The 17,178-nt window shown below is 38.8% G+C and overlaps 1 protein-coding gene across 1 annotated transcript in view; it reads left to right on the top strand.

Moving 5' to 3' along the window:
* TMCO1 (transmembrane and coiled-coil domains 1) overlaps positions 1-16,916 on the top strand; it is a 56,437-nt gene extending 39,521 nt beyond the window's left edge. Inside the window, exon 7 of the mRNA XM_010851978.1 lies at positions 16,322-16,916. Coding sequence (XP_010850280.1) covers positions 16,322-16,420 — 99 coding nt within the window. The 3' untranslated portion in view covers positions 16,421-16,916. The remainder of the gene's footprint in view (positions 1-16,321) is intronic.
* The last annotated feature ends 262 nt before the right edge of the window (positions 16,917-17,178 follow it).

The raw sequence follows: 17,178 nt of genomic DNA, 5'->3' as shown, positions 1-17,178 counted from the left end.
GAAGACTCTTGAGAGTCCCTTGGACTGCAAGGAGATCCAACCAGTCCATTCTAAAGGAGATCAGCTCTGGGTGTTCTTTGGAAGGAATGACGCTAAAGCTGAAACTCCAGTACTTTGGCCACCTCATGCGAAGAGTTGACTCATTGGAAAAGACTTTGATGCTGGGAGGGATTGGGGGCAGGAGGAAAAGGGGATGACTGAGAATGAGATGGCTGGATGGCATCACCAACTCTATGGACGTGAGTCTGAGTGAACTCCAGGAGTTGGTGATGGACAGGGCGACCTGGTGTGCTGTGATTCATGTGGTCGCAAAGAGTCGGACACGACTGAGCGACTGAACTGAACATGAATCTGCCACGGGTGTACATGTGTTCCCCATCCTGAACCCTCCTCCCACCTCCCTCCCCGTACCATCCCTCTGGGTCATCCCAGTGCACCAGCCCCAACCATCCTGTATCCTACATCAAACCTGGACTGTGCTGGGGTTTTGTTGCCGTGTGGGCCTCTATGTAATTGCAGCGAGCAGGGGCTACTCTTCATCGCATTGTGCAGGCTTCTTAACTGCAGTGGCCTCTCTTTTTGCAGAGCACAGGCTTTAGGGCATGCAGGCTTCAGTAGTTGTGGCACGTGGGTTCAATGGTTGCAGTTCCTGGGCTCTAGAGCATAGGCCCAATAGTTGTGGCACTCAGTTTGAGTTTTGTTCTGCCACCTATGGGATCTTCCCAGACCAGGGATCCAACCTGTGTCTCCTGCATTGGCAAGCGAATTCTTTACCACTAAGCCACCAAGGAAGGCCAGGGTTTTTTTTTTTTTTTTTTTGGCCATCTCTCGAGGTTTCTGGGATCTCAGTTCCCTGGCCAGGGATTAAACTCAGGCCACATCAGTGAAATACAGAATCTTAACCACTAGGCCACCAGGAAACTCACAGTAGTTGTTGTTGTTCAGTCACTCAGTCGTGTCTGACTCTTTGCAACCCCATGGACGGCAGCATGCCAGGCTTCCCCGTCCTTCACCATTTCCCAGAGCTTACCCAAATTCATGTCTATCGAGTCGGTGATGCCGTCCAACCATCCTTGGTCATCCCTTTCTCCTCCTGCCTTCAACCTTTCCCAACATCAGGGTCTTTTCTAATGACTTGACTCTTCTCATCAGGTGGCCAACATATGGGAACTTCAGCTTCAGCATCAGTCCCTCCAGTGAATATTTAGGACTGATTTCCTTTAGGATTGACTGGCTTGATCTTGCAGTCCAAGGGACTCTCAGGAGTCTTCTCCAGCATCACAGTTCAAAAGCATCAGTTCTTCAGCATTCAGCCTTCTTTGTGGTCCAACTCTCACATCCATATATGACTACTGGAAAAATCATAGCTTTGACTATACAGACCTTTGTCAGTAATGTAATGTCTCCACTTTTTAACATGCTGTCTAGACTTCCCTGGTACCTCAGCTGGTAAAGAATGCACCTACAATGCAGGAGACCCTGGTTCAATTCCTGGATCAGAAAGATCCACTGGAGAAGGGATAGGTTACCCACTCCAATATTCTTGGGCTTCTTTGTAGCTCAGTTGGTTAAGAATCTGCCTGCAGTGAGGGAGACCTGAGTTAGATCCCTGGGTTGGGAAGATCCCTAGGAGAAGGAAATGTCTACCCACTCCAGTATTCTGGCCTGGAGAATCTCATGGACTGTGTAGTCCACGGGGTCACAAACAAAGTCGAACAGGACTGAGAACCTTTCACTTCGCTTAGGTTTGTCATAGCTTTTCTTCCGAGGAGCAAGCGTCTTTTAATTTCAGGCTGCAGTCATCAGCCGCAGTGATTTTGGAGCCCAAGAAAATAAAGTCATCACCGTTTCCATTGTTTCCCCATCTATTTTGCCATGAGGTGATGGGACTGGATGCCATGATCTTAGTTTTTTGAATGTTGAGTTTTAAGCCAGCTTTTTCAGTCTCCTCTTTAACCCTCATCAACAGGCTCTTTCGTTCCTCTTTGCTTTCTGTTATGAGGGTGGTGTCATCTGCATATCTGAGGGTATTGATGTTTCTCCTGGCAATCTTAATTCCAGCTTGTACTTCATCTAGCCTGGCATTTTGCATGATGTTCTCTGCATATAAGTTAAACAAGCAGGGTGACAGTATACAGCCTTGACATACTTCTTTCCCAATTTTGAACCAGTCCATTGCTCCATGTCCAATTATAACTGTTGCTTCTTGACTGCTTACAGGTTTCTCAAGAGGCAGGTAAGGTGGTCTGGTATTCCTGTGTCTTTAAGAATTTTCCACAGTTTGTTGTGATCCACACAGTCAAAGGTTTAGCATAGTCAGTGAAGCAGAAGTAGATATTTTTCTGGAATTCTATTGCTTTCTCTATGATCCAACAGATGTTGGCAATTTGATCTCTGCTTCCTCTGCCTTTTCTAAATCCAGCTTGAACATATGGAATTTCTCAGTTCATGTACTGTTGAAGCCTAGCTTGGAGAATTTTGAGCATTACTTTGCTAACAGGTGAAATGAGTGCAGTTGTGCAGTAGTTTGAGCATTCTTTGGCATTGCCTTTCTTTGGGATTGGAGTGAAAACTGACCTTTTCCAGTCCTGTGGCCACTGCTGAGTTTTCCAAGTTTGCTGGCATATTGAGTGCAGCACTTTAACAGCATCATCTTTGAAGTTTTAAAATAGCTCAACTGGAATTCCATCACCTTCACTAGCTTTGTTCATAGTGATGCTTCCTTCCTAAGGACCACTTGACTTTGTACTCCAGGATGTCTGACTCTATGTCAGTGATCATACCATCGTGGTTATCTGGGTCATGAAAATCTTTTTCGTATAGTTCTGTGTATTCTTGCAACCTCTTCTTAATATCTTCTGCTTCTGTTAGGTCCATACCATTTCTGTCCTTTATTGTGCCCATCTTTGCATGAAATGTTCCCTTGGTATCTCTAATTTTCTTGAAGAGATCTCTAGTTTTTCCCATTCTGATATTTTCCTTTATTTCTTCATATTATTCACTTAGGAAGGCTTTCTTATCTCTCCTTGCTATTCTTTGGAACTTAGCATTCATATGGTATGTCTTTCCTTTTCTCCTTTGCCTTTCACTGCTCTTCTTTTCCCAGTTATTTGTAAGGCCTTCTCAGAAAACCATTTTGCCTGTTCGCATTTGTACTGCTAGCTGGACTTCATTACCTAGAAATCACCATCTGAAAACTGTAGCATTTTCTTAAGTGAAATAAATGTTAAGAATGATTGTTGAGAAAGTTCAGCTCAAGCTAGTCTTTAAACTGCTTTCAGTTATTTCAGAAATTGTGGTGAGGTATATGTATAGCAGTTAATTTCATGAGGTCATTTACCATGGAAGTCAGCAAACTTTGTATTTACTCACTACTTTGTATGGGTCTAGGTGATGAATATTTTTGTATTTACTTTTCAGACCATACAATTTTTATCACAGCAACTCAACTCTGCCATTATAATATGAATACAGCCCTAGACAATATGTAAAGGAACAAGTGGGGCTATGTTCCAACAAAACCTTATTTACAAAAACAGGCAACAGCGTTCAGGCAGACTTTTGCAAACTCTTTCATTGTGTTATGAAAACAGCCCTAGAAAATAAGTAAGTGAATGAGTGTTGCTGTATTCCAGTGGAACTTTATTTCTAAAAACAGGCGATAGAGCAGCCAACCACGCTACTCCGAGAACCAAGAGTTGGTAATATGTGCTATAAAGTTAGAGTATCTACAGATACTAGACTGGTAGAGCTTAATGAAGTAATTGCTTACTGAATACTCCAAAAAGAGTGGGAGGCGAGAATGGGCAGCCAAAAAAAAAAAAAACTCAATATTTCTTTTCAGCCAAGGAGGATGTATGTTCATACTTTTAATTTCTGTTTGTCCAGTTCTCTGCACTGATATTAATAAGAGAAAAGTATATAGAGCTATCGGAGAAGGTAATGGCAGCCCACTCCAGTACTCTTGCCTGGAAAATCCCATGGACGGAGGAGCCTGGTAGGCTGCAGTCCATGAGGTCGCTAAGAGTCGGACACGACTGAGCGACTTCACTTTCAGTTTTCACTTTAATGCATTAGAGAAGGAAATGGCAACCCACTCCAGTATTCTTGCCTGGAGAATCCCAGGGACAGAGGAGCCTGGTGGGCTGCCGTCTATGGGGTTGCACAGAGTCGGACACGACTGAAGCGACTTAGCAGCAGCAGCAGCATATAGAGCTATAGTATAGGTATTCTGAGATATTAAAAATCTTTTAAAAATCCCTAAAATGACCTACTTTTATAATTTTTATCTTATTAGCTGCCAAAAGTTTCTATATTCCTTTCCCCACTTCTTAGTATGTAACAGGAGGATTATGAACTTATATCCAGTCTGAAATAGTTCAGTATTTGATGTTTTTCAGTGGAATATATGCTTCTTTCTTTTAATTAAAATCTTTATTCACTTGCTCTTTCCATATTTTCTTTTGTTGTTTTATTTGCTCTTTAGGATCTTAGGTTATATAAGATTTGACTTTGTAGATGCCTGTGAAACAAGCCATCATAAAATATGAGGCTTTCAGAGTATAGAATACAATTCCCTCAATGAGACCATTCTTAGGCAAAGAAATAGGCCACTTAATTTCAGATATATACTGTAGCATAAAGTAGTTTTGAGAGAACATAATGAATTGTTTTTGTGTTGAGGTTGTTAAATTGATTAAGTGATGAGGAAACTAACACAGAATGATTCAAATTTCTATAGTGGTTGGTCATACTCTGCCTTACACTACAAGATTTTTTAATTTGTTTTTGTCTACTTGTAATTTTCATTTATGTTATCCTTTCCTCCCCAATTCTTTTAAGATAGAGATTTTTTAATTTCCTGTATATACCTTAAAGAATCTATATAGAGTACATAGTATGCACCTAAAAGGCATGTGTGAAACAAAACAGTAGATACTATACCCAAATATAAACTTATAAACTTGGCAAATTGAGGTTATACCACTTTTTACTCCCTATCGCTATGTGTGAAAATTCATAATTGCCCCCAACCTCCAGTAGAAATTGTCAAACTTTGGCGTTTTTACTGTGTATTAGGTAAAAATTGCTATCTCATTGTAGTTTTAATTTGCATTTGGATTGAGCATCTCTATTTGTCTAAGAGCTACTCATGTATTTTTTTCTTTCTTTGGTAGGTGGGACACTGTGTATGCTTTTTGCCTATTTCACTATTGGGTCATTTTCTTAGTTTTTAGCTCTTAGGGAGTTTAGCCCTGAGTGCTCTAAGTTACTAATAATTTTTGCAAACTGTTGTTTGTGTTTCAGTTTTACTTAGTATGGTTTTTGCCATGCAAAATTTTATTTGCTGGAGTTTTTTTTTTTCTTATTAGTCTTTTATTAAAGTTATACAGAAATTCATCTTTGTTTTCTACCACTATCTGTTAGTTTCTTATATAGTCATGGCTCAGTCCATTTGGAGTTAATACTGGCATACCTCGTTTATTCTTTTCTTTTCTCTTTTGTTCTTTGCCAACTTTTGTGTGATTTTTATGAGGAAAAACGTGAAAATATGGATTCATTTGAGATCAAAGTTTGCCTCCCCGTTTTTTTCAAAGACCAAGAAGCTAGAGGGTCGGAAGATGCAGTGAGGTGAATGATAATTCTTGAATTTGATGTGTATTTGAATAGGGTGAATCCCTGTCAAATTATTAATTAATATTTTCTCTTTGAAATTTGAACATCTGTGTTTGACTAGGGATGCTCCTCCTTTCTTCACACCTAGTGTAGATAATCAGGTCTTTTGGATTTGGGTGCCATAGGATGGGTTAAACAATGTTATCTGAGATCCTAGAGTAAAAGAGTATGAAGGAGTGGGTCAGAACATACATGTCATACTTGGAGAGTCTCAGGGTTTAAATTTGTCAGTGTGACTGCCCCTGGTAGCAGTTTTCCCAAGGAAAGTGCAGTGCTCTCTTATGCCCAGAAACTACTTTCTGATTTCCTGTACTCAGTAATTCCAGTACTTTTAATCTTTTTCATTTATTGTGGTAAAATAAATATCACTTAAAATACACTGCTTTAACCATTTAAATTGTTCATTTCTTTGACATTAAGTACATTGCGTGTTGTTGTACAACCATCACCACTATCCATTTCTAGAATTTTTTCATCTTCCCAAACTGAAAATCTGTGCCCATTAAACACTAAATCTCCATTATCCTCTCCCCTCAGTCCCTGGCAACCACCATTCTAATGTCTATCTCTGTGATTTTTGACTGTTCATGTTTGTGAATTTGCCCTCATAAATGTAGAATCATACTTAAGTCCTTTTGTAACTGGAATGTTTTCAGGGTTCATCCATATTGTAGCATATGTGAGAATTTACTTCCTTTTTAAGAGTGAACAGACTTTCCAATGTATGTGTATACCGTTTTTTTATCTATTCATTTGCCAAAGGCCTGCTTCTGCCTTTTGGCTGTTGTGAGAAATGCTACTGTGGACACAGGTATATAATGTCCGAGTTCTTGTTTCCGCTTCTTTTTCCTTTATACGCCACAGGTAGAACTGCCGTCACACTGCAATTCTGTGTTTAATTTTTCTGAGACATCAGCACACTGTTTTCCATAACTGGTCCCCATTTTCACCCAGCACTGTTAATCTGAAGTCTCAGTTTACCACCAGTTTGAGACCATAATCTTATGAAAGATTATGGCGTTTACGTATATCAGTTAATAACATCTCTACAGTGTTAACCAGAATCCACTTCCTTTACTGCGAGTGATAGTGTGATTGAATAGACTAGCCCTAGTCCCTTCCTGACAATACCCCAAGGGTAGGAGTGTACTAACTGGTTAAAAGAGAGCATCACCTCAAGATCAACTGCAACAAACAAACAAAAACAACAACTGCTAACTTATATAGCATTGTCACACGATTATAATAACATCAGGGCTTCCCTTTACAACGTTGGCTCAGATTGTAAAGAAGCTGCCTGCAATGCAGAAGACCTGGGTTCAGTTCTTGGGTCAGGAAGGTCCCTGGAGGACTAAATAGCAACGTGCTTCAGTATTCCTGCCTGGAGAGTTCCATGGACAGAGAAGCTGGTGGGCTATAGTCCATGGGGGTCACAAAGAGTCAGACATGACTGAGCTACTAACACTTACTTATCATAATAGGCCCCCTTATTATTATAGAGGTATAATATTAAGTTGAATAAGGATATCTATCTGCTTCGGTAATTTTTCCCTGTTTCCCAGGTTTGATTCCTGGGTCGGGAAGTATTCTGGCCTGAAGTGGGTAGCCTTTCCCTTCTCCAGGGGATCTTCCCAACCCAGGTATCAAACCCAGGTCTCCCGCATTGCAGGTGGATTCTTTAAGCCTAAGGAAATACAATATTTGGAGGTAAAACACCAAGGTTTGATTCTTATTGCCACTTACTAGCCTAATGTCCTTGGGAGTCATATAACCGCTCTGAGTCTCAATTTTCACGAAGATGAAATCAGGTTTAGGGTTTAGTGTGCAACCTCACCACATTATGATAATCAGATGCCAATGATATAGAAAGTTAGCTGTTATTCTTAAAGTGGTAGGTTTTTGTGTTTTGTTTTTTTTTTTTTAACAAGTTAGCGCCTGCCCCTGCCCTTGGGATGTTTTTAAATTAGTGTTTGTTTCCCAGCCCAAGATAGGACTGGTTCTTTTCATAGATTAAAACATGGTGGTAATATGTCATATTAACTGAAAATAAATCTAATTACCTTTCCTTGTTTTATCTTTCTCCTTTTGTTTACTTCCTTAATGTGTGGTGATTAGTGATTAGCTGCCTTGACCTTCACATCACTGTTTCCTTTGTGTGAATTTGTAGCAGCGGAAATGGTAGGTCTGCCAGCTTTTATCAGAGGTGTTAAGTTAGTCCAGTGTAGTGACGGATTTTAAGAATAAAAGGAAATTTTCTTAATTCCTAAAATAAAAAACTTGCTTTTTTTTTTCTTTTCTTATTATGAGTCAGTAATGGATTGAGTAAATGATCTCCTCTATAGAAAGTATTCTAAATCTTAGTGAAAATCCCAGCAAATTTACCTGGTAAACAGCTAAGGGAAAACGGGTCTCTTCTTATAAATGTATATGATAGTTAAAGCCATGACAGAATTCTCTTTACTTCAAAAGCAAAAAGAATTAATGTTTATGAGGAAAAGTACAAGAAAGAGTTTCTTATATTTTTTTTCCTTTGTCACCCACATCTTAATGTATAACCATATGGATATATGGCTATGATCTGAAGAAATGTCAGAGAGAATTTGTCATTGTCTCCTTCAACAGGTATATGTGCTTAGGACAGGGATAAAAATAAGTTTAATTTTTTATCACACTTTTGGCTTCCGTAGGGCAAAGAATTTTGATATGGCTTGTATGTCTGTAAGGACAGGTTCTAATTATGTCATGTCAGTTTATCTTAAAGTCATCAAAATGGTAGATGCCTGCCATCTCCTGCATCTCATCATTAATTTATGTCACTTTATTTAAGGATTAGAACTTAATTCATTAATTCCAGTATAGCTCATCTTTAAGCAAAGTATTTTCATTTGTAGTATTTAACTTTAAATCAGTTAGAGAATGCATTTTGTTTGAAAAGTGATAGGTAAGTACTAAGTGAGAACAGATTATTCAGGCATCATCTTAATCTGATCCCTTTGAATTGTTTCAGTGAGTTTAAGGCTTCATTTAGAATATTCCTGTCCTTGTTGAAGAATAATTCAAGTTCTTCACTATGCCAGGAATTCTTTGATGCTGAGATGCAAGAGCAAGGAGTGATTATCTCTACCCTTGTGAAACTCACAGTCTATGTGGGAAGACAGATCCATAAATAATAGCAGAATGTGATTGATAACTTTTGTGTATGTATACATATATAAAATGGTTTGGGAGGGGGGAAAGTGTGCTATGGAAGTGAAATCACTATAGGAATTAGTTCTGTGAAACTAAGATTTTATACAGGAGGGCATTTAAATTGTATCTTGAAGGGTGAGTAGGAGTTTTCCAATTTTATCAGAATTTTCTTAGCATAGTTTGAGTAAAAACATGAAGGCTTGAAAGTATATAATAAACATAGAGATCACCGAGTCCAGAATTGTTGGTGAATGTCACTGCTTAATGTCTGTACTTCACAGCACAGTGGTAAGTGACTTTTCCCTGTGTTTCTTTCCTTCTTTCTATGTGTTTCTTTTTCCTTTATTTATTGGCCCTGTTATGTGACTTATGGGCTCTAAGTTTCCTGGCCAGGGGTTGAACCCAGGCCCAAGCAGCGAAAGTGCCAGATCCTAACCACTGGACCATCAGGGAACTCCCTGCGTGTGTTTTTTGTAGTTTAAGTCTGCTGGCGACAGATTCTCTTACTCTTCATTTATCCCCAAATATTTGTTTATCTTTACTTTTGAAGGATATTTTCATAGGATATAGAATTCTGGATTGACTGCTTTTGTTTGTTTTAATCCTTTCAGCTTCAGGTTTATTTTCTTTTAATAGTGGCAACCCGTATTTATTACAATTATATACAGTCGGATCTTATATTCTGAAACCTATACCTGATCACAAGAAAGAACACGTTTGTGGATGAGGCGGGGACAGACAGGAGAGCCTGGGCCTGGCTCCTGGTGGGGTGGGACATCTCCCTGGAGCGGCAGTGGGGCCGCAGCAAGTGAGCAGTCGGGAGCAGTGCGCCATTGCTTGTGGTGGTGACCAGGCCGGGGCTGGGACAAGCACACTCGGGCAGCATCGTCTGGGCAGGGCCTGGCTGGGGGGCCCGGGAGCTCTCACCCAGAGGGAAGCGCAGGGCCGTCGCTTCTGAAATCAGGACAGTGTGGCCCCCGTGGCCACTGGTGAAACAGCTTCAGGTATTTCTGATGAGAAGACCTTTATGTCTTTGTATCCCTGTAGATAATAATAACTTTTCTCTGGCTGCTTTCAGATATTTTTCTTTAAGCTTGGTTTTTAGCAATTTGACTATTATGTACCTAAGGGTACTGTAATGTAACTTTTTGTTTTTTTGCTGTACTGGGCAGCTTAACAGGATCTTAGTTCCCCAACCAGGGCTTGAACCTGGGCCTCCATGGTGAAAGTACCAAATCCTAACTACTAGACCAGCAGGGAACCCTGCCCCCCCAAGGGTATTTTTTTTTTTTTTAATTATCCCTCTATAGCTTATGGCTTTTTTTTTTAATTTGGGAGAATTTCAGCGATTATTTCTTCACTTATTTTTTTCTGCCCCATTCTTTATCTCTTAATTCCATTTACTTATAGTCTGTTTAGTATTGTCCAATAGAAAACTGAGTCTATTCAATTATTTAGTCTTTTTCTGTCTGTTGTTTAGATAGGATAATTTCTTGTAATCTGTCTTCAAGTTCACAGACTCCTCTCTTATATCTCTAATCTAAAAAAGGAGTTTCAACACTCCTCTTTTATCCCTAATCTGAGTTAACCCTAAGCTTGTCATAGTATTTTTTAGCTCCTGGATTTCCATTTGGTTATTTTTTAGTCTTTTTCCTTCCTTGCTGAAGTTTACTATTTGTTCATTTATTGTGAATGAATATATTTATTTTATGTCCCCTGTCATGGTTAATTAGCTTCTTTAAAACCTTGCTTACAATTCCAAAGTTTGGATCATCTCAAGGTTGAACTCTGTTGCCTGTTTTCTTTTGTCTGGGTCATGTTTTCCTGTCTCTTGGTATGTCTCAATTTTGGATTGTATCATGTGCATTGTAAATGATAAGCTATAGAGAGTCTGTTGCTGCTGCTGCTAAGTCGCTTCAGTCGTGTCCGACTCTGTGCGACCCCAGAGACAGCAGCCCACCAGGCTCCTCCATCCCTGGGATTCTCCAGGCAAAAACACTGGAGTGGGCATAGAGAGTCTAGATTCTGTTATTCTTAACAGAGAGGGGTGTTTTTGTCTGTTTGTTTGTTTAAGTGGACAGTTAAGTTGGCTCCAAGGTTCAAAGCTTCAAACTCCAAGGTCTGTTTTCTTTGTGGTAGACATCTAGGAAATCTCAAGTTATTTTAGTCTTATTTGGTTGAAGGCAGTCTCTCCCGTGAATAGCTTAAGAGTTAACCAGAGAATTGGGCGGAGTTTGCATGCTAAGTTGCTTCAGTCTTGTCTGACTCTTTGCAACCCTATGGACTAGCCCACCAGGCTCCTCTGTCCATGGGGTTTTCCAGGCAGGAATACCGGAATAGGTTGCCGTTTCTTCTCCAGGGGATCTTCCTGACCCAGGGATCAAACCTGCATCGTGTATCTCCTGCACTGGCAGGCAGGATCTTTACCACTAGCGCCACCTGGGTAGAGTTTAGATGCAGAATTTTACAGGGCCCTGTTAACTCTATTTTCCAGGAATTTTTTTCAGTTGCTATGGTTTAGAAGGAAATGGCAACCCTCTCCAGTATCCTTGCCTGGAGAATTTCATGGACAGAGGAGCCTGGTGGGCTACAGTCCACAGGGTCACAAAGAGTTGGACACGACAAAGTGACTAACACTTTCACATTCATGGTTGTCCAAAACTCTGGTACTTCAAACTAGTAAGACTGCAATTTCATACTGAGTTTTCGATACCCCACATAGTGCCAGCTGGGTTCTACTATCTGTTATGAGATTTTAAAAGGATAGAACATCTATCTTCTTACACAAAACTAAAATTCAGAACATTCTCCTTGACTGATTGAAATTGTCACTTGATCCCCTAATCTTCCCAAAAGAGATCCTATTTACAAAAGAGGCCTTTGGACAACCTAAGGAGAGAAAAATATTCATTCATTCAACTTTACGAAGGAAATGATGTTATTCTGGTGCAGATTTGATATACTTATCCTTTTAGAATTTTGATTTTCACCTTGCAAGATATGTGTTGAAGTCAGCAATATAATTTATTACAATATAACTGTGTTCAAGAATGTTAGAGTGCCACAGCCACACAGGACTGTGGCTTCTTTCAAGGTGCTTGGTGGGAAAATTTGATGGGCCCAACAAGGGGCTTCAGGTTCCCAAAACTATTTTATCAATTTTCTTTGTTGACTTTTTACATGAGATTTTGTTTAAAGAAAGGGTTCTGTGACTAAAGAGTCTAAAAATAATTGATCTAGTAAGCCCTCTTCTTTTAAACATAAGGAAAATTGAGATTTGGTACAATAAAAAGATATTGCATATTGGGTTTTGTGTGTTTTTTTTTTGCATAATTTGCCAGTATTGGAAATCAAGTCTTCTGACTGTTACCCAGTACTCTTTCAGCTATGTAAGTGTTATACTGTCATTAAACATTTAATCTTTTTGTCATCCTCCTGAATAGCCTGGGACTATTGAATGTGAAAACCTGTGAAAATCCTGGGACTGTTGAATGGGGCCATTCAGGGTGTTTGGATTTACAGGCAGCATTATGCATAAAGTAAAGATTATGTTATGGGAACTTGATGAGAAATTGTAATCAATTGGAACGGAAGGTTGGTTGCGGATGCCAGAGAAACTGACAAAGAGCAAAGTGAGGGTGGCTATGGCTTGAGTTATTTTAGCTAAATGACTAAGAAATAAAATTTAGCAGAATGTGTTTATTGCCAGTGACCTGTGTCTTCCCAAAATATCCAGTTAGCAACCAACAACTTCCTTTTCTTGATCACCAGTCCTTATCCTTTGCAGAGAGGAAGGAACGCAAATCCTGTAGTGGTATTTTTCTGAGTTTCCTGCCAAAAGAAGGCATGATTACGGGAAAATGGCTTTCCTTTGTTTTTCCCTTCTGACACACACTCTTCAGTTGTTACCCGATTACGCAGGACTAGACAGAAATTCAAAATAATTTTTCCAAAAAATAACTTCAAAGCATGACCACATCTTATATTTTGTATTTCTGTTAAGCAGTCTTCTGTATCATCTTCTTAATATATTGAAACTCTTATCTTTTAGCATAATGCATATTTCTAAACTGTATCTTGTAAGAAGGCCTGAAAAATTGGAGGAGAATTGAAAGACTATAGGAAAGCAGTCCGGTCGAGTTTAATGAATGAAGTTCTTGAAAGATACAAAGGAGAAAATATATATAAATGAACCTGCTATACAGTGTGAAGCTCAGTGAGCATTTATTGAGTTACAGCCTGACAGTTGGATCTCCTTTGTTTATCTGCATATAAGGATAATATGTGTCACTGAGTTGCTGTGAGGATTAAATGAGAATGTACATGTGGAGTGCTTAGAACAATGCCTACCACTTTGAGATAGCACCTATGGAGATATTTCTCATTTTAAATTATCCTGTTCAGCAATATTGTAAAAACTTGAAGACAAGGAATGAGAAAGTGATTTATAACTATTTTTAATACAATTATTATTTTTCCATATATTCTTAAGTCTTTATATGCATTTTCATAGACTCTTTTTTAGAGCAGTTTTCGGTTCACAGCCAAATTGAATGGACTGTACAGAGATTTCCTATGATTCCTTGTCCCCTAGTTGCATGTAGCCTCCTCTACTGTCAACACCTTACGAAAGAGTGGTACATTTCTTTACAGTCAGTAAACCTACATTGACACATCATCATTCAAAAGTCCATAATTTATATTAGTGTTCACTCTTGATGTTGTACATTCTATGGGTTTTGATTTATATGCACTTATTCACTTAACAATGTAATGTATTTTTTCTTTTATAGTCTTATATAGTCTTCATAATTGTAAGTTTTTAACAGGTCAGGCCTGCTATAAGATTTTTCACTTCTAAGATAAATATCCTTTAGAGAGTTGTGGTTTAATAGAGGAAAACTGTGTCTGAGTTATAACCTCCATCTGCCCCAGCTTTCTCATCTCAAAACCAAGGATAACTAAGGACTGATGTCTAGTCCTTAAAACTATTCGCAAACTTAGAATTTATAGAAACATGGAATGTTGTTACTACTGTGGAGAGAACCATGGCCTCGAGCCGTGTTTTAGAGGAGAAGACTTCATAGACAGAGAAGCAGGGAACCTTTTTATCTAAGAAAAACTAGTCCATAAAATAAACCTTTTTTCTTTTTAAGGTAGAGAGGGGCTTCCCTGGTGGCTCAGTGGTAAAAACTTGCCTGCCGATGTAGGAGACATGGGTTCGATGTGTGATCCAGGGAACATCCCACATGCTGTGGGGCAGCTAAGCCCATGCACCCACAACTACTGAGCCTGTTCTGTAGCGGCCAGGAGCCGGGACTACTGAAGCCCACATGCCCCGCAGCCTGTGCTCCGCAACGGGAGAAGCCACTGCAAGCGCGGTGAGAAGCCTGTGCGCCACAGCTAGAGGGCAGCCCTGAAAGTGAGAGTGTTAGACACTCAGTGGTGTCCAGCTCTTTGCGACCCCATGAATTGTAGCCCACCAGGCTCCTCTGTCCATGGAATTCTTCAGGCAAGAATACTGGCATGAGTTGCCGTTTCCTTCTCCAGGGGATCTTCCCGACCCAGGGATCAAACACAGGTCTCCTGCATTGCAGGCAGATTCTTTACCATCTGAGCCACCAGGGAAGCCCAGAGAGTAGCCCTGGCTCACTGCAACTAGAGAAATGCTCATATAGCAACAAAGACCCAGCACAGTCAAAAATAAATAAATAAGTAAACATTAAAAATAAAATATTGTGGGTTCAATTGTGAGAGGATAGGAATTCAAACTCATTTTTAGAATTTCACTAAAAGATAAAATTGCATATAGTAAATGCAGAGCGTTGGTATTAAAATACAAATACTTGAGTAATGTACCACTGATAAACTTGACTTGGTATTTACAAAGGAAGTCTGAAATGAGATCCACAAGGAGAACAAAGCATAAACCTGCCTGGATATACATGAACTTCAGTCTTGGCTAAAGTGCCTTGTTTTAACGTTTCTGTTACCATCGTGGTCATTGCTGTTAGGGCTGTTTTCCATCTAGAACAGTGGCTTGTGTCCAGTAGTCATTTATGTTTTAAATTCATAATGAGATTGTCAACAGTCTACCCTTTCAGTCTGTGCTTTGAAAAATTTCCTATTTTCCTTTTACTTGTCTTCTTTAAATCACAGTAAACCTGTGATTTAAAGGGCCTCAGAGGTTTTTACACTGGTCTTTATCTCTAAAATGATAAGGACTCACTTAATTGACCCTTCTACAGAATAACTGAGCAAGGATACTTTGTACATTTTCTCTAGATTATATTAATGTATTTGTCAGCTAGACAGATGTGTTTATCAGTAGCTAATTCTGTAATGCCTTACTATTTTAGATTTTATCTTTAACTTCCCATCATGCCTTGCTTTGCTGGATACATTGTAGGTGGTCAGGAAATACTTACTGATTAAATAGGAGTGGCATTCTGTTATTTGGTCTTCTTACTGCTTTGTGCAGTGAATTTTTAAAGGGGACATGAAGGAGCTACTTTTATTATGAAAGTAATATAAATATTCTCCAGCTTTACTGAGGAAAACTTACCTGAACTACTAATGGTTCTTTTTCTTCTTGTTTTTAGATTTGTTTTTATTATTTATTTCTCTATGGCCATGCTTTTAGGCTTGTGGGACTTTATCAATAATTTTGGACAGGCCTTTCTACTCTTCCAGGTTTTAATTGATTTCTCAAAATATTAAATGAAGGAATTAGCAAACATAACTAGATATCTTTAAGGTTTTTCCCTCTTACAAATGCTGTACAAAATCTTAACTCACCTTTACTTACCCCTCCAAATCCATTTACCTCTTTCCTCTACCTTTAAAGCAAACCAGTTCCTCCCCACATCACACCATCCACTCCTGATTGTTCTTTAGAGCTCCTGCACCTCTCTGCTCCCACAAGTTGAGTCCTTGTCCTTCAAGAGCCACATGTGTTTATTCCCAAACTGTTTGTGTTAGTTTTACTCATTGTTGTATTTATGTGATTTAATTTAATGTTATATTAACTGATGAAATCTGAATATAAAAATAATTTTTTTATGAGTTCTAGTTTCATAAAGTTGAGTTCCTAAAAAAAAAAAAACCCCAAAAAACTATTGAATTAGATTTAAGTGGGACAACTGAAAAAGATGAGGGGCTGTGCTAAAAATATAGGTGGATTCTGGACTCAGATCTCTTTGCAAGATTCTTAATTCTTTCACTTATTTGAAGACGTTGATACTGACTATTTCAGTTTTAGCTTCAGGTGTTGCAGTAATGACTGAATTCAGCTATAAGGCTCAGCAAAGGCAGAAAAATAACACAGTAGTAATCATTCTATTTTAGGTGATATCAGTACTTTTTATTTGTAAGGCTTCTCTTTATGAGATGTATTTTAAATACTTTTCTCTATATCTCATATTAAAACCCAGTTTTTATTCTGTTTCCTTCACAGAACATCCAGAAGATTCTTGGCCTTGCCCCTTCGCGAGCTGCCACAAAGCAGGCAGGTGGATTTCTTGGCCCTCCACCTCCTTCTGGGAAGTTCTCTTGAAATCAAGAAGAACCCTATATTTCTGTCATTCTTTTCAGATATTCAAATCAGACCCAGCAACTATTTTACAGCAAGAGCCATAGGCAGCCTTAGCACTTGGGCTCATTTCTAGATTTGAGTTATTTTTAGGCTTTTTGGGGGGTATAATTTGAATAAGAATGGTATCTAACAAACGGGATAGTGCTTTTGGTTACAGATTAATTTTTTTTTAACAAGTGTGTTGATTAATTAAGCCCAGGTGATGTTTATGTAATGAGAAACAAATTCGTATTTTGCTTACATGAATATATCTGTGGGGTCAACTTTCAAGTATGTGCTGTGTGCCATGTATCTTGGAAGTTGGCTCTCCATGAGCATTTTGAGATCTGGAAGAAAAATTTAGTTTATGTAACTCTTAGTTGAAACTATATGTTGTGTGTGTTGTTTTTTTTTTAAGCAGAATACATGACCTGAGATCTAATAAAAGAGGCTAGAATTTTACTTATTTCATCTACAAGGAGACATCTGTTTTGATTTGCTATATTTCTAGATACGTATTTTTAGTAATCTGAACGTAAGGGTAAACATTGGCCAGAAAGGGGCAATGCTGTTTTTGTTTTTATTCTTTTTCTCCCGTTCCCTTCACCATGGGGCAGTGTTTGAGAATAATATTTTATCACTCTTGCTTCATATGCTCAAATATAAAGTTGCCCTGTTATAGGAATTGGAAAGCAGAAGAGGAAAGGAAAGTAGTAACTCACGGGAGTATAACAGTGGAG

Source organism: Bison bison, unplaced genomic scaffold, assembly GCF_000754665.1.
Source record: "Bison bison bison isolate TAMUID 2011002044 unplaced genomic scaffold, Bison_UMD1.0 scf7180017864305, whole genome shotgun sequence".
NCBI lineage: Eukaryota > Metazoa > Chordata > Mammalia > Artiodactyla > Bovidae > Bison > Bison bison.
This window is presented reverse-complemented; position numbering and strand designations above follow the sequence as displayed.